General features: G+C 39.6%; 1 protein-coding gene across 1 annotated transcript in view; it reads left to right on the top strand.

Annotated features, from left to right (window-relative positions):
* LOC122556621 (short transient receptor potential channel 7-like) overlaps positions 1–15,553 on the top strand; it is a 152,095-nt gene that overhangs the window by 99,839 nt on the left and 36,703 nt on the right. Inside the window, exons 3-5 of the mRNA XM_043703527.2 lie at positions 7,581–7,763; positions 13,587–13,751; positions 14,945–15,161. Coding sequence (XP_043559462.2) covers positions 7,581–7,763; positions 13,587–13,751; positions 14,945–15,161 — 565 coding nt within the window. The remainder of the gene's footprint in view (positions 1–7,580; positions 7,764–13,586; positions 13,752–14,944; positions 15,162–15,553) is intronic.

The following is a 15,553-nucleotide window of genomic DNA, read 5'->3' as shown; positions in this document are numbered from 1 at the left end:
TTTCTAAAGAAAGGGAAACAATCAGTACGAACATAATTAGACCAGTATCTCAAGCTTATTTGATACTTGTCATTAGAAAGCCTGGACCCTAAAGCAAAATACTGAATCAAATTCTTGAACATTTTAATGTTATACTGTCATTATACAATATTTAATATTTTCAGTCTGGGAATTATATATTAAAATATTTCAGAGGTATTATTTAGTTAAATGCTATTTACAGTCCATGTTTCAAGTCTACTGTGTAAATTTCTGCTGAAAAAGTCACATTTGTTCTCTAGTAAACTCTTTAGAAGATCAATTTTTGAATGTCTGATTTTTTTTCCCTATTAGAGAATAACACCTGGAAATTGAATGGCTGCATGGGTCATGAGATTTGTTCACCAGAAATGCCAAATAAAATTTCCAAATTTGGAAATGGGATGTTGACGTATCATAAAAAGAATTAGGTGGTGGGAGTGAGGGGAAAAGAATGTGGCCCCCTTAATCTGGGAGTTTGTAGATATTTAACAAGCCTAACGATGTTTGTCCTTTCACCAAGTTTCAGTGTAAGGAGTCAATGAGTCTCTCAAACTCAACAACAAAACTAGAGTAATTTTTTTTTAGTTGTAATGGACAAAAAATTGTGCCTTCAATTAACTGTGAGTTCTGGAAAACTAAAATGAAAACTCATCCCATTGAAATTTGCTATTATTTGTATAAATTGAAGCATTTAATCATATCAGCAGGAAGAATACCACGCAATATAATGGTCTGGCTGGCATCAGGCTATACACACTTACCTGGTAACATAGGGCTGAATGTTATCATATTTTGGCAGTGTCATTTTTATACAGTTTCATAGTGGGTTTCTTTCTAAGAGGTCTCATGATTTTTCTCATGCTATCATCCCAAACCTCATCAACTCCCCACCAGGTCCCTGGGGTACCCCTTGTGTCTGATGCTAGCCCTAATCTCCTACTCACGGTAGCCGTAAGTACACAAACTTGTAAGAAGCGGTACCAATGGTCACAGATCACTTACAGAACCTGATTCTATTGAAAAGCTTCATCCATGTTATGATATTGTCCTGTCAATGCGAGGTGTGCTCAGTCTAATGTGTCCTACAAGTGGGATAAGTCAACTACGTTGCCAAAGCCTAATGCCAGGTTACAGCACTGACATTGCCACTAGGAAATAGAGTGGTGTGATCTGGTGCAAATGGCATCAGTCACAACCTTGATGAAGTTGTATGTGAATGATTGGGTCCTCAGTGGCTCATTGGAAGGAGTCAGTCTCATAAAAGTTCAATGCATCTGTCATCTTGATGGTCACTGAGTTAGTATTGCAGCACACTCCTTCAGTTTGCAGTTCTCAATCAGTGACAGTATCCTAGAACATCCACAGTCTGTGCTGACATTATGCCTCACTCATTTAGAGGACATGACATTAAGGATGAAACACTGTGGCTCTCATGTACATCTTGTACTTCATCAGCTGTGATGCATTCATGTGGAGGCTGTTCAGCATCCATTGGATATTGCTTCTGGTCCTTGGCTTGGTGGCACATCTGTTCCTCTTCCATTTCTCTGCATCTTTGTTTCATCACAGCAAAAGTGATGATAACTCCTGCTGTGGCTGGATCCATCAGTCACACTTGTAACGACACAGTGTGGGAAGCAGAAAAAGCACACAGGTCCTTATCAATGTGAGCAGTCAGCATTAACATCACTTACAAACAATGACTTTACATAGTCCTCCTTGACATTATCCTTGGGATGTGGAGCATTCAGACAAGGCCATGAAATGAGTCACCTTGGCACCTTGACACTGGAGCTTATTCTTTGATGATTACGCATCACGTCACGTGACAAAGAGACAGTAGATGGGTGTAAGTGCTACTTGAGAGCTGAGCCCTTCTCCTCCCAATGAAAGGTTTCATTGCATGTAAGAGCTCAGTTTGAGAGGGAATGAGTTCACTGCCCTTGTGTACCCTACCACATCAACTGTATATATATGTCGTGGTCCATTGCAGCCTCTTTTAAAGTTGCCTCCATTGACATCTGCATCACAGAGATGTCTATCTGCAATTTGCAAGAGCCAGTGGTGTGATTAACATAGTTTGTGACTAGCCATTTGTATCCCACATGGTTGCACACTGTGTGTATTTCACACAGTAATATGATTACACATGATCACATCCTGCAAGTGTATGATTGATGGAATCGGCTGTTTAATGGGCCTCCCATTGCTCAGAAGTGGAACCTGCTTTTTTTTTTGTAACAGGCAAACAGACAACGAATCCACCCACTCCGGCTATGGTCACAGCCAATATCACTCCGCAAGTCACATTTAGCAATCAGCAAATCACGGAAAGCAGATCAGATCAGACTGAACTCCCTGAACATTAGACTTAGCCTGCTCCAGATCCCTCTGTACCTCTCAATCTCTGGGCCGCCATCTTCAGTAAACTCCCACATGTTCCCATCCACCATCTTGAATTGTGACTCCAGCTCTCATCATTACACTCTGAGCTCATTACAGTTTGGTCATGTTAACAATAAACAAAGGTGCTGTCCCTTTTGTTGGGGCTACAGTGGAGGTGACTGCCTGATTACCACAGCCTCTCTCACAGCATCCCATGACCTTCCATTGATGACCAACCACCAACCAAATTTCCCCTGTTCAACATCCTTGTAGCCTCCGCATTCCAGATTGGTGTCTGGAGCAGCCCTGAGACGCAGCATAGGTCCAATCCTTGGGTGTGGCCCTGCCTGTGTGTCCTAGCAGCAGCATTCCAATGAAAGATGTTATTGCACACCAAGGAGCAACACTGAGGTGCAGAAAGGTATTGTATGTGGATCAGAGATGTGCCATGATGAGATGGGACACTGCCACATGTCAGATGCCTTCATCAATTAATATGGAATGCATGTAGCTACTGCCTTGGAACATGCCTCAAGATATTGGTGCCAGGTATCCAAGGTGGAGATTCTGAGGAGCAAGCAGCGAGCTAGAGTCACCAGGCATTCGCTCTGACTCTCATGTCAGAAATTCTCAGTGTTTAGTTTCTATGCGGCAGATGGGAGAATAGGAAAGTGCATATTAACAGGGCAAGATCAAGTAATAACAAGTGTGATAACATGCAATAATACCCATTAATATGACTCTTGCCACTCATAGGTAACTTTATCTCAGCATCCAGACCTTAGTTGGAACATGTGACTTATCGGTCACAACATTCAGAAAGGCTTTGCTCGGTATCTGACATCATTCGCTCTAATTTCTCACCATACTCTAAGTTGGTCAGCGTCTGGGAAGATGATGTAGATTGTCATCCATCCAAAGAGTGGACAGCCTGATATGTTAAAATGATAAAACACAACAGCTTTTGAATTAAGAGTAAAAGTCAGTCTATTATGTTTCACTCATAATAGAGAATAAACTGGACAGCAACTTCGGGAGACTGGATTTGTGCAGTTAAATACAGAAATGCCAATGTTGTTGTGCAATATGCAGTACTCCTCCACAAGTCATACTATGCCTGCACCTCACCAATAGGCACAGAATTGAAATCCCTCAAAAGGCGTGAATTTGTGGCACATAATCATTAGTTACCCATTTGCCACACCAGAGGGATAGCACCAGTAAATTCAGGGGTAAGTGCATTTTTAACAGTGTGCTAAGTCTTAAATAATGCCCAACAATCTTTTTGCCACTGTAAGTTGAATTTTACAAATGTGGTATCTTATTTTTTCTGAATGTGATTACTGTGGGATATTTTAAAGTAAGTCACATGTTAATGGGTGAGTGATGCAGTGTGAGAGGTCGGTGATATGCTGGATTGATAATATCACTTGAAGATGCATTCACTAGCCTTGATGAGTTCAAGGTGATTTTGACTCTCTTCCAACATTGCAGCCAGTCGTCAGGGCCAGAAACCAATAATTAAACTCTTTGATTACCTATTTCCCATCCTGTTCTAACTTGCATCCAAAGTGGGTCAAGTGGAAACGTAGGCCGGGACGTTACAGAACATAGATGGCATCATTAAAGGTAGTTGGGTCAGTGAGACTGAGGAGGGATGGTAAACCTTGTGGGGAGGCAATGGGAGGATTTCTGAATTCCACTAGTTGCTCAATTGCTCACCAGCAAAAGGTAGTGGCCAATTTACACCTTTAAAAAGCAGATTTGGAATCACTTTTCCAGGCTTTTGGCTGTCACTAGAATGTCCTCTCACCATGCAGGGAGGCCACCAGCTGCAAGGAGGCAGGAGCAAAGGTGGGATCACAAATGTCCAATGTTCCACGTACAAAAGAAGTGGAACCCAGTCGCAATAACCTGCCCTATTATCCTGACATGCTGCTGGAGAGACTTTCTCTCCGATCACTGGGGCTTACATAGTTCCCCCAGTACAACAGGAACATTTTTTACTTTCCCTGTGAGCATGCCTCAAAATGGAAGTGCATTCTTGTTTACTTTGCAGGGAACTCAGATATCACTGCGCTCTGGTGTTGCCAAAACTGTGCTAGCTCTCTGATTAATGTGGCACTTGGAGAGGTCGACTGCCATTTCTAATTGCACTGTGGACCAAGCAGTGACCTCTCCATTTCCCGAAGATTGCTGCTGTGCCTCCCCCCCGACCACCACCACCACTTAACTGCTCACAAAAATAATTAAGGATATATGCAAATCAAAAGAACAAACAAAAAAATACAGACTTATTCAGAAGAACCAAATCTAAAGCCTTACAAAAATTGATGGAAGCAGATTAAGTGAGAGTTCCCCTGGGCTATTCAGTGTGCTACAATCTTAAATAAAGTCACAGCTTCGCTTTGTAACCTTTATGTTTTACATCCAGTATATTTACTACAGGTAATTCACTTTTTTCTGTTGCATTTGAGGATTTTAATAATATTAAATTGGCCATTAATAGTATTATGTTCTTTTTATAGTTACAACTTGGCTCTCTCACAAAAGGAAATCTTAACAAAGTACTGAGAAAACCATATGATCAGAGAACGTCAACATGATTCTAGAAAAGCAAAATCACATTTGACAAATTATGTTTGACAGGATGTATTTAGTGGGTAGACAAAAAGGGAACCACTGGAAATAATGTATTTTGATTTCTAAAAGGCAACTTGTAAATTACTAAACAAATGGTTATTCTGCAAGATCAGGATTCCTGAGGCCAGATTTTCTGATAGACTCAGGAAGGAGAGATTGTACAATTTAAGCATGTTTTCCCTTAAGTTTAGAAGGTTATGGGGTGATCTGATCAAAGTCTTCAAGATATCAACACGAAAAGACAGTAGATAAAGGTAAACTATTTCGACTGGTTGTGGATTCTAAGACTAGAGGGCACAGTCTAAATATTAGGACATACCATTCAGGAGAGATATTGGGAAGGACTTCCACATACAAAGGGTGGTAGAGAGCTGGAACTCCTTCTACAAATGGCAGTGGATGGTAAGTCGGTTGTTAATTTTAAATTTAACGCAGGTACTTTTTTGTTAAGCAAAAGCATCAGGGATCTGGGCTAAAGGCAGGTAGAAGGAGTTAGTCCATATTTCAGCTATAATCTCATAGAATGCTAGAACAGGCTCAAGGGGCTAAATGACCTACTCCTGTTCCTATTTTCCTATGAAATAGTGAGCCAGGCCATTTCGTGATGTAATTTTCAAAGTACTGAAAGAACACACAAATGGTATTCTCCACACCCATCGAGTTGGGGTCTGTATGGACTTGGGGACCACACAAAGCAAGACCAAAGTGAAAATGAAGGTGAAAAGGCACCAAGACTGGCAGGCTGGAAATCCTCTAGTTACTGCAATATCCACCTATTCCCTTTAATGGTTGTTGGCCCTCTTAACGAATCCCCATATTTCCTTTGTAGCCCCATGCCCTCACTATTTTCCCTATGGATCTCATGGTCCCTCCATATCTTTTATGTATCTCCACAACCTTATGTATCCTCATATCTTCAATATCGACTGGATAGAACTCATGAATATTATCGTAACATTGGGAAGTATTTGAAATGCGGAACAAATGAACAATAAAATCCACCTAAATAATATTTGAAAAAAAAGCTTATCTTATATGCTCATATGAATACTTGGTCAAACTTGTCTTGAAATAAACTAATTTATTTTAACTTCTTATATAGCAATATAAATTCTCACCCATTTAAGAATCTCTTTAAACACTTTAATCCTATTAAATGCCCTATAGAACAATCTCACAGTGTAAATTCACAGATATATAAACAACCTCCAATGAGCTAAATCAACCTGTTGGACCTGAACATCAAGCAAATGTCCCGAATGAGATACCATTTTGCAATGATATAAACAAACTCTCCAACACTCTAATACAATAGAGCATTCACCATTGTTAAACAGGTGGACACCTGTTCATTTTTTGATAGCTGAAAAGAAGGATATTTAATTGAAGAAGTCAACATTTGTTCAGTGATTTCAAAGACTGATCTTTGAATCAATGTAAGAATCACAGCACTGAGTCCAGATGACAAATTAATTTCTGATTCTCAATGCTGTTTAATGAATTTGAACACTTTATCCATTAGAGAGAGAAAATACTGTCATGCAAGTAAACAGCAATTGGAAGATAATGTGGATAAATGTGAGGTTATTCAATTTGGTAGTTAGAACATAAAAGCAAACAGAACATAAAACTTGTAAATGTTGATATTCAGAGACACTTGGGATTTCCTATACATGGAATACATAAAATTATCATATAGGTATGATAAACATTAGGAAGAAAAATAGCTGAAGGATACCTGCGTCTTTCAGATAAGACCTATAACTGAAGACTAAACTCTTCTCTCAGGTGGACATGGAAAGATCCCTTGGCGCTACAGAATAGCAGATGAGTTACTCCTGGTGGTCAATATTTATTCAAGAAACAACATTGTTAAAACAGTAAAAATTGTTGTTATCCAATTGCTGTTTCTGAATTATTAGCATGCACAAAGTAACTGCTGTGATTCCTAAATTACAACAAGGACGACACCTCTAAAGTATTAAATTGATTGAAAAGTATTTTAAACCATGCCAGGATCATGAATGGCATGAATCTGATTTAGACTTTCTTTCACAAGAAATTATCTTTGATAATGAAAACTGAATCATCATTTAACACATTGCAATGTATATTTGTTTGACTAGGCTAATTACTTAAGTCAATGTTGCCTTCCCCGAGGAAAGGGCAGGCATAGAAATTTTAATTAATACAACTGGCATTTGGCTCATGTCTAAGACCACCCTTTAAACACGGATGAAAATAAATTTATAAACCAAAGAACAATTAAGTTCTCATTGACCACATGCTGCATGGTTCCCTAACTAAACTATTAAGCTCTGATTAACCTAAACATCTGATTATCTAACACTTACGGAATGCATTTGATTTATTCACTTTTACAACTGTATGAAAACGTTCCTAAAGTGACTGTGTAAACTGTTACCAATTTCATGGCTATATTTCTGTCAGCTGATTCCCTGTCTAGCATTTTGTTGAGATGGGTGAATGACTGCAGTAATTCTCAGCAACTGTCATTTTCTTCTGTTTAGAATGATTATAGGAAATTATCTATGCAATGCAAGGATTTTGCTGTTGGTGTGCTTGACCTGTGCCGAGATACAGAGGAAGTGGAAGCCATTCTTAATGGAGATGTGGATTCTGAGCCTCAGGGTGATCATCATAGGCCATCTCTGAGCAGAGTGAAACTTGCCATTAAGTATGAAGTCAAAAAGGTAAATATGTTAATGAATTTATAATGCTGTTGGATTTTAATTATCTCTGTATATTTGCAAGCTGCTCTGGAAACATAATTGATCTAACCTTGTGGTATTTGTTTGTATTACAAATCTTCTTAAGTATAACACACTGACATTTTGACTCTGATAAAGATTGCTCAAATTGACTGTACACTGTTTTCTTTTGTGAAATTAAGTCTCTATAGTGCAGCTGATCAGTCTGCTGATGCAATATAGAGTCATACTGCATGGAAACTGACCTTTCAGTCCCAACTTGTCCAGGCTGACTAAGTTTCCCAAACTAAATTAGTCCCATTTGCCTTCATTTGGCCCATATTCCTCTAAACCTTTCCTATTCATGTATCTGTCCAAATGTCTTTTAAATGTTGCTACTGTACCTGCATTTACCACTTCCTCTGGCAGTTCATTCTACATACGAACCATGCTCTGTGTGAAAATGTTGCCTCTCGGGTCCCTTTTAAATCTTTCTCCTTTCACATTAAAAATATGCCCTCTAATTTTTAAACCCCCTACCCTAGGGAAAAGACCTTTACTATTCACCTTATCTATGCCCCTCATGATTTTATAAACCTCTATAAGGTTAGCCCTCAACTTCCTATGCTCCAGTAAAAAAAGTCCCAGCCTATCCAGCCTCACCTTATAATTCAAACTGTCCAGTTCAGGTAAAACCTTGGTAAATCTTTTCTGAATTATCTTAATTTAATTATATCCTTTGTATAGGAGGGTGACCAGAACTATACACAATACTCCAAAATTAGCCTCACCAACATCTGTACACACTCAGCGTGACATCCTAACTCCTATACTCAATGGTCTGAGCAATGAATGCAAGCGCACTAAATGCCTTCTTAACCATGCCTTCTTGTCTATCTGTAATGTAACTTTCAAAAAACTGTGTTCCAGAATGCCTAATCTGTTTGACTAGACTACCCATGGCCATACCATTAATTGTATAGGTTCAAATGAGATACCTCACATTTATCCAAATTAAACTCTATCTGCCACTCCTCAACCCTCCGGCACGCATTAAGTGGTGAAAAACAAGATTGCTTTGATGTTTTATCCAATGGTGAGTTTCTGCTCACACCTGGGCCAATGGGAAAACTGGCTAACATCTCTAGAAGCAACACAGAAGCATACAAGCATAAGTAACTGTCATTTCCTCAGTGACAGTGCAAGGCAACAGAGGAAACTTGAAAACAAGTAGGTTAGCTACCTTTTCACTTAATGTGGCATGTAACATCAAGTTATTAAAGAGGATAAGTTAATTGGGACGGAGAACAAAACATGCCAGGTTGCAAATTATGTTCACAACTCAGTACCTGAATAGTTAATGTGGATGTTTTTAAAATACCACAAAATATATAAAATGTTTCAAAACTAGAGGATATCTTTCAGACTATCAACTGCATAGAAATTGAGTTTGGATGGAAATCTGTCATTCAGGTAAAAGTTTCAGACAAATGGAATATCATTGTGCTACACTTTGAAGGGGCACAAATGCACAAACAATGGTGGGATAAAGGTTTAATCCACTGCACTGCTCCATTCTCCATCTCAGCTAAATTACTGCAATGTTAGTAGATTTTGATATGAGAAAAGCATTAAGACACAAGGTAGACATGATATGTAAATAATCCATTGTTAAGTTGAACATTTTCAATTTCTTTTTGTCACTTTCTCATCCAACATAACCAATTACTTCAATTTTATCTGCATGTCACCTCTCAAAAACATAGAGAAATTTCAATATCGTGGATTTTTAAAAATTTGCTGGCTTATTAATTATTGCAAATAAATGTAGGCAGCTGTCATTTATTATTTCTTCTGCATTAGCACAACAGTCTCTTTCCATTCATCGATACAACTGCTTTTTTAAATAAATCACTTCTTACTAAATTATAAAGCGTCAAGACTTTTATTAAACTCTTACCAAATACCTGTACATTTAAAGCAATTGACCGAATTTTACCAGCAATCAGCTAAGCAACAAGTTTGGTGAGTTTTATGGAGGGTTTCTCTCTGTGAGCCCACCAAGATTTCTCACTCATTACCTGTGCACTGTGCCTTTCCAGTGTTGCACATGTACTTTCTTCCCTTTCACCAAAGGTGGAAGTACTCACTTATTGCCAGGACCTCCTGGGTTTCTTGATGCCTGGTATCATTTTTAAAACCCAACCATGGACCAGGTGAAATTTTACCCTTCACCATGTCCTTAGTCAGAGCAGAATCAAAAATAAATGGTTCTCAAGACATTTAGGTGGCACAGTTGACACCTCATTGTAAGTACAATGAATTGTCGTAAATATGTTGCTATTTAAGAAACAGGCTGCGCATGCTTTGTGTCATCCAATCTTAGAAGCCTATTTAAGGGAGTAGTAGTCTTTCTCCAGTACCCAACATATTCTCTTTATTCAATGTGGGACCATCATACCCTGGAAAGCTTTCCTACAGTTGAAAACATTGACTATATTCACCAACAGGGAAAAAGGGAGGAATAAACAAACAGATGCTACATTTCTCTCCGGGAACAGAGAGGGACTACTTGCCCATCAAGGACCAACAAATTTACAGACACTGAATGATACCTGCACCCTGCTTACACATACTGCTGTTGCATGTCAATTAATTCCTGTCTGGCTTGCTGTGCCTGATGCTGCAGTGTGCTATCATACTGAAAGTGATGCTCCTCCTGCTCAATGACCTCATCTTTCTCCTCAGACAACAGTTGCCCCTCTCCTATGCCTTCAGTGTTTATCACATCCTCTCTGCATGCTCCAGTTGTACAGAGCATAGAATGCGAGGATTTGGCAGCAGACTCTGGCAGGAGTGTATTGCAAGGCCCCATCCCACAATCTCATCCAAGCACCTCTTCTTCAAGAGGCCTAACATCTGCTTCACCATGGCCCTAGTATAAGAATGAGCTGCACTGTATCTAAGCTCAGCCTCAGTCAGGAGATTGCATGACAAATCATCAACCACGATTACAATGGGGAGCCATCCTTGTAAGGTACCCAACCCTTGAAACAAATGAGAGAATGAGAGATCTCATGGACATAGGAATCATGGCAGCTCCCAGGATACCTGACACAGATTTCTAAGATGTGGTATGATGATCACAGATGACTTGCATTTGATGGAATGCTTTTATGTTAGTGATATTAGAAGCATGATGATATGGCATTCCCAGCACGTGCACACATTGAAGCACCCTTTACCTGGCATCTGGAGCTTCCGAAAGGTTGCTCTGAGTTAGAGCCACAGACTTCAGAGGGTTCCAACTTATTAAGGGTTAGACAGGAAAAGTTAGAGCCATTAAACCACACCAGTCCAACTCATTCCTGACCTCTCCTAAGGTAATCAATGCTTATCGCAAATACTTGAGAATATGAAGTTCAAAACACAAACAGCTCAGCCATGATAGCATTAAATGGAGGAGCAGGATCAAGAGACCAAATGGTTGATTTCTGCTCCTATTTTATATATTCTTACATTGTGCCTTCTAATATGTTCCAGCCTATACACCCACACATTTGAATCCTACCCCTCACTGACCTGGCACCTTGTCTCCTGCCCAACTGCCACACTACCCCCTCATGCACTTACCGTCTCTCAGTAGCTGCTACAAGGCATGGACCTTTAAGTTACCAGTAAAGATAAAGACATTAAAAATAGGAGCAGGAGTAGGCCATTTGGCTCTTCAGGTCTGCTGTGCCATTCAATGAGATCATAGATGATCATCCACCTCAGTATCCTATTCTTCCCTTCTCCCCATACCTTTTAATCCCTTTAACCCTCAAACCATACCTAAATCCTTCTTAAAAATATTTAATGTTTTCACCGCAATTTCCTTTGCAATCACATCCTTCCCATTATGTGGTGATGAGATCTGTGCATTGTACTCCAGCTGAGACCTAACCAAACTTCTGTACAACTCCAACGTGACCTCCCTGCTCTTATAGTCTATGCCACAACTGATAAAGGCAAACAACCCGTATGCCTTCCTAACTACCGTATTTTCCTATCCTGTCACCTTCAGAGATCTATGGACAAGCATCCCAAATTCCCTCGAATCATTTGAGTTTCCTTGTGTACTGCCATTCATTGAGACTTCCATTATCTTGTTTCTTCTTCCAAAGCACATAACCAAACACTTATCAATGTTAAAGTCATCAGCCACTGATCTGCCCATCTAACCAATCCATTTATATTCTCCTGTAACCTAATACCTTCCTCCTCACTGTCAATCACTTGCCCAATTCTTGTGTCATCCAAAACTTAGTTATCATCTCTCCACAATCTCATCTGCATCATTTATGAAAATCACAAACAATAAGGGGCCAGCTTTTGGTGCAAAAGTGCACATTAAATGCTTTAAGCAATGCATCACAGTTCATGGCGCTTTCTTCCACAATTTGTAGTTATCGGACCTACAAAATATAAAAACATGCTGACTTATTGGTGCTGCTCCATCACATGTAATTCTGAAGCTAACCTATTGTGTTGAAAATGCCACTTCCAGAACTCCAACTTCTGGCCTCCATTTAGGCTTTCCAAGTTATCAATATGGAAAGTCTCTTTCAACTGTCATCCCAATGGACTAGTACAACTGACTACTGATGAGTACTTGGATCCCTCCTTCTAAGTGTCAAAGTATTCTGATTTTGTGCTTTTCCTCTCCAGAGTATTGGTAATTTGTGGCTGCACTTTGAAACCTTTTGTCATTCTTACTCCTACCCTTCAGAGTCTTCGCAATCTGTAGGCCTGTAATCAAAGCCTTCCAAGGGTTTTCTTCCACCTTTAGAGTTTTTCTCTTTTTTCCAGCTTTATGTCTCAAAATATTCCAAGGTCTTGGCATGCCATTAAACCTCCCATTTTCTGTTGGATACTGTTGGACCTTGGCTCAATCTACCAGCTTACTTTCCTCTATGTGTGAGCCAAGTCCTGCGTGTTCTTTCAATGAAGCAAGAGGAGAAGATATTTGGTCTCAAACTCTTCTGATTGGCTGTTGATCTGACTCCATTCTCCACCTTCTCGCATTCCCGGATGTCTAACCCCATGTGGCCTCCTTCTGCCCACGAAACAGTCTCCATGTGACTTCCTCTTGCGCGCAAAACAGTCTCTACGTGATCTCCTCTTGCGCTCGAAACAGTCTAGCACATTCTGACCTGCGTTAATGGTTTTTTCTATTACAATACCTTGGACTGTCTTAACTTCAAATCCTGGCTCTGGAAGATTTTTCCCTAGTGGCCACTATTCTTTACCTTGTGCATTAAGTCTTTATGTTATCTATACTTCGAGATACCTGACTGAATGTCTCGGGTGTTGGGTGTCTGCATATATTTCCTGCGTCTGCTCGCTACATATCTCTTTTACTCCCTATGTGCTGCAACATTTCTTTATTTACACCTGTGTAGAGCAGTTTACAAATACAGCTTTCTAATGTTCTTTCAAACACTGCCCTCTTCACTTGCTCATTCTAGAAGTTGTCCTCTCTCACAAAAATGTCAGTGTCATGTGATTAGTTACATGATTTACATGAATCTTATTAAACCACACTGAATATTTCTAAAACTCCAGAAACTATTGTAACTTGTGTTGAACTGGACTCTGAACCCTTTCTCATGCACAAAACTGGGGCTTCCATTATACCTTAACTGAACGGAAGCAGCTTGGAGATCGCTTTCTAAAATGTATTTACTGATTGTATTCAAAGTAGTTTCTATGAAATGCTGTTTCCCCACTGAATTGTTTGAAAATATGAAGCTGACTGTGAAATATTTCTTTCATTCCTACCAGTTTGTTGCTCATCCTAACTGCCAGCAGCAATTGCTTACCATTTGGTATGAAAATCTCTCAGGCTTACGCCAGCGGTCAATCGCTGTGAAGTGTTTGGCTGTGTTTGGTGTCACCCTTGGCCTTCCATTTCTTGCGATTGGATACTGGTTTGCTCCATACAGTAAGGTACAACTTTTTCTTTCCTCTGTTTAAGACCTGTCAAAGTGAGTTGTGTAAGCAATACCTGTGTAGATTTTTTAAGTCGGGCTTCTTTCTTTTTGAAAAGTGTGTCCAGTTAGTTACATACGGCAAGGTAATTTTATTCTAAACAAATTGGCAGGTTTTGGTCCGGTGCAGAATATTAATTAAAAGTTAGAATCTTGGCACTGCTGGTTCTAATGCTCCAAGGTTGGCACTTTAAAATATTATCATCAAACGTTGTGCCTCTTCACTAACTGAAATTTAATGTCACTTTGCTGGATTTCCTGGGTCCAGGAAACTGAGGTGATGGATTGCTAGACTTGAAATGTTAATTCTAAGTCTCTCTCCACAGATGCTGCCAGATCTACTGAATTTCTCCAGCATTTGCTTTTATTTTAGGTCTTCAGTATTCACAGTATTTTTTTTTTTAATTCACTTGTGGGATGTGGGCATTGTTGGCTGGTCAGCACTTATTGCTCGTCCCAAATTGCCTTTGGTGGTGAGCTGCCTTCTTGAACCGCTGCAGTCCATGTGGTGTAGGTTGATCTACCATGCCCTCAAGGAGGGAGTTCCAGGATTTTGATCCAGTGACAGTGAGGGAATGGTGATATATTTCAAAGTCAGTTTGGTGAGTGACTTGGACGGGAAATTACAGGTGTTGGTGTCTCCATACATCTCCTGCCGTTGTCCTTCTAGATGGAAGTGGTCATGGGTTTGGAAGGTGCTGTCTAAGGATGTTTGATGAGTTTCTGCAGTGCACCTTGGAGATAGTACACAATGAACATTGGTGGTGGAAGGATGTTTATGCATGTGGTCCAATCAAGTGGGCTGCTTTGTCCTATATGGTGTCAAGATTTTTGAGTTCTGTCAGACCTGTGTCTTAGTGTATTATTAGTGTGTATTGGTGCCAGTCCCATGCCCAAATAAATGGTCGTGTTTGTTGGCAGAAAGGGCATCAGACTATGAAAGCAACGACTAAACAAAATAATAGTTCATATGAAGTTGATCAACCAGCATTAGAGTGATCCCATTTAACCTGAGAAAAAGTCAGAAGAGGAAGGAAAGATAGTTTGAATACCAGCTGTTATCAAAATCACAGACACATAAACAGGTTATTTTGAAAAATTCTAGTTTCTGTTGCTTACCATCTTATATTCTTGATGCTTCTTTTTTTCCAGCTGGGACAAATTTTAAGAAGCCCATTTATGAAGTTTGTAGCACATGCAGTTTCATTCACCATCTTTCTAGGACTACTGGTGTTAAACGCATCAGACAGATTTGAAGGTGTAAAGATTTTGCCCAATGAAACGACTACAGATCATCCAAGACAGATCTTCAGACTGAAAACAACAAAGTTTACGTGGACAGAATTATTAATAATGAAATGGATACTAGGTAAGGACTTGTACATATTTATGAAAGATACAAACTGCATTGTTTAAAACATTTCCAGATGGCATTTATAATTGTTTCTTGATTATACACTGTAGAGGGGACAGGTGCCTTCATTCATTCAAACATACTCATATTGTAGTAAAACTGCTTAAGATGTATATTGTTTAAAACAGCATAAAATATCAAGCATAGAACATAGAACATTACAGCACAGTACAGGCCCCTACGCCGACCTGTGGAACCAATCTGAAGCCCATCTAACCTACACTATTCCATTCTCATCCATATGCCTATTCAATGACCATTTAAATGTCCTTAAACTTGGTGAGTCTACTACTGTTGCAGGCAGTGTGTTCCACACCACCCACTACTCTCTGAGTAACGAACCTACC

The sequence above is a fragment of the Chiloscyllium plagiosum genome, unplaced genomic scaffold (assembly GCF_037043375.1).
Source record: "Chiloscyllium plagiosum isolate Xiang-an unplaced genomic scaffold, Cpla_swu_hap1 HiC_scaffold_16, whole genome shotgun sequence".
In the NCBI taxonomy this organism is placed as follows: Eukaryota; Metazoa; Chordata; class Chondrichthyes; order Orectolobiformes; family Hemiscylliidae; genus Chiloscyllium; species Chiloscyllium plagiosum.
Note: the sequence above shows the minus strand (reverse complement) of the source record. Positions and strands in the feature narration are given on the sequence as shown.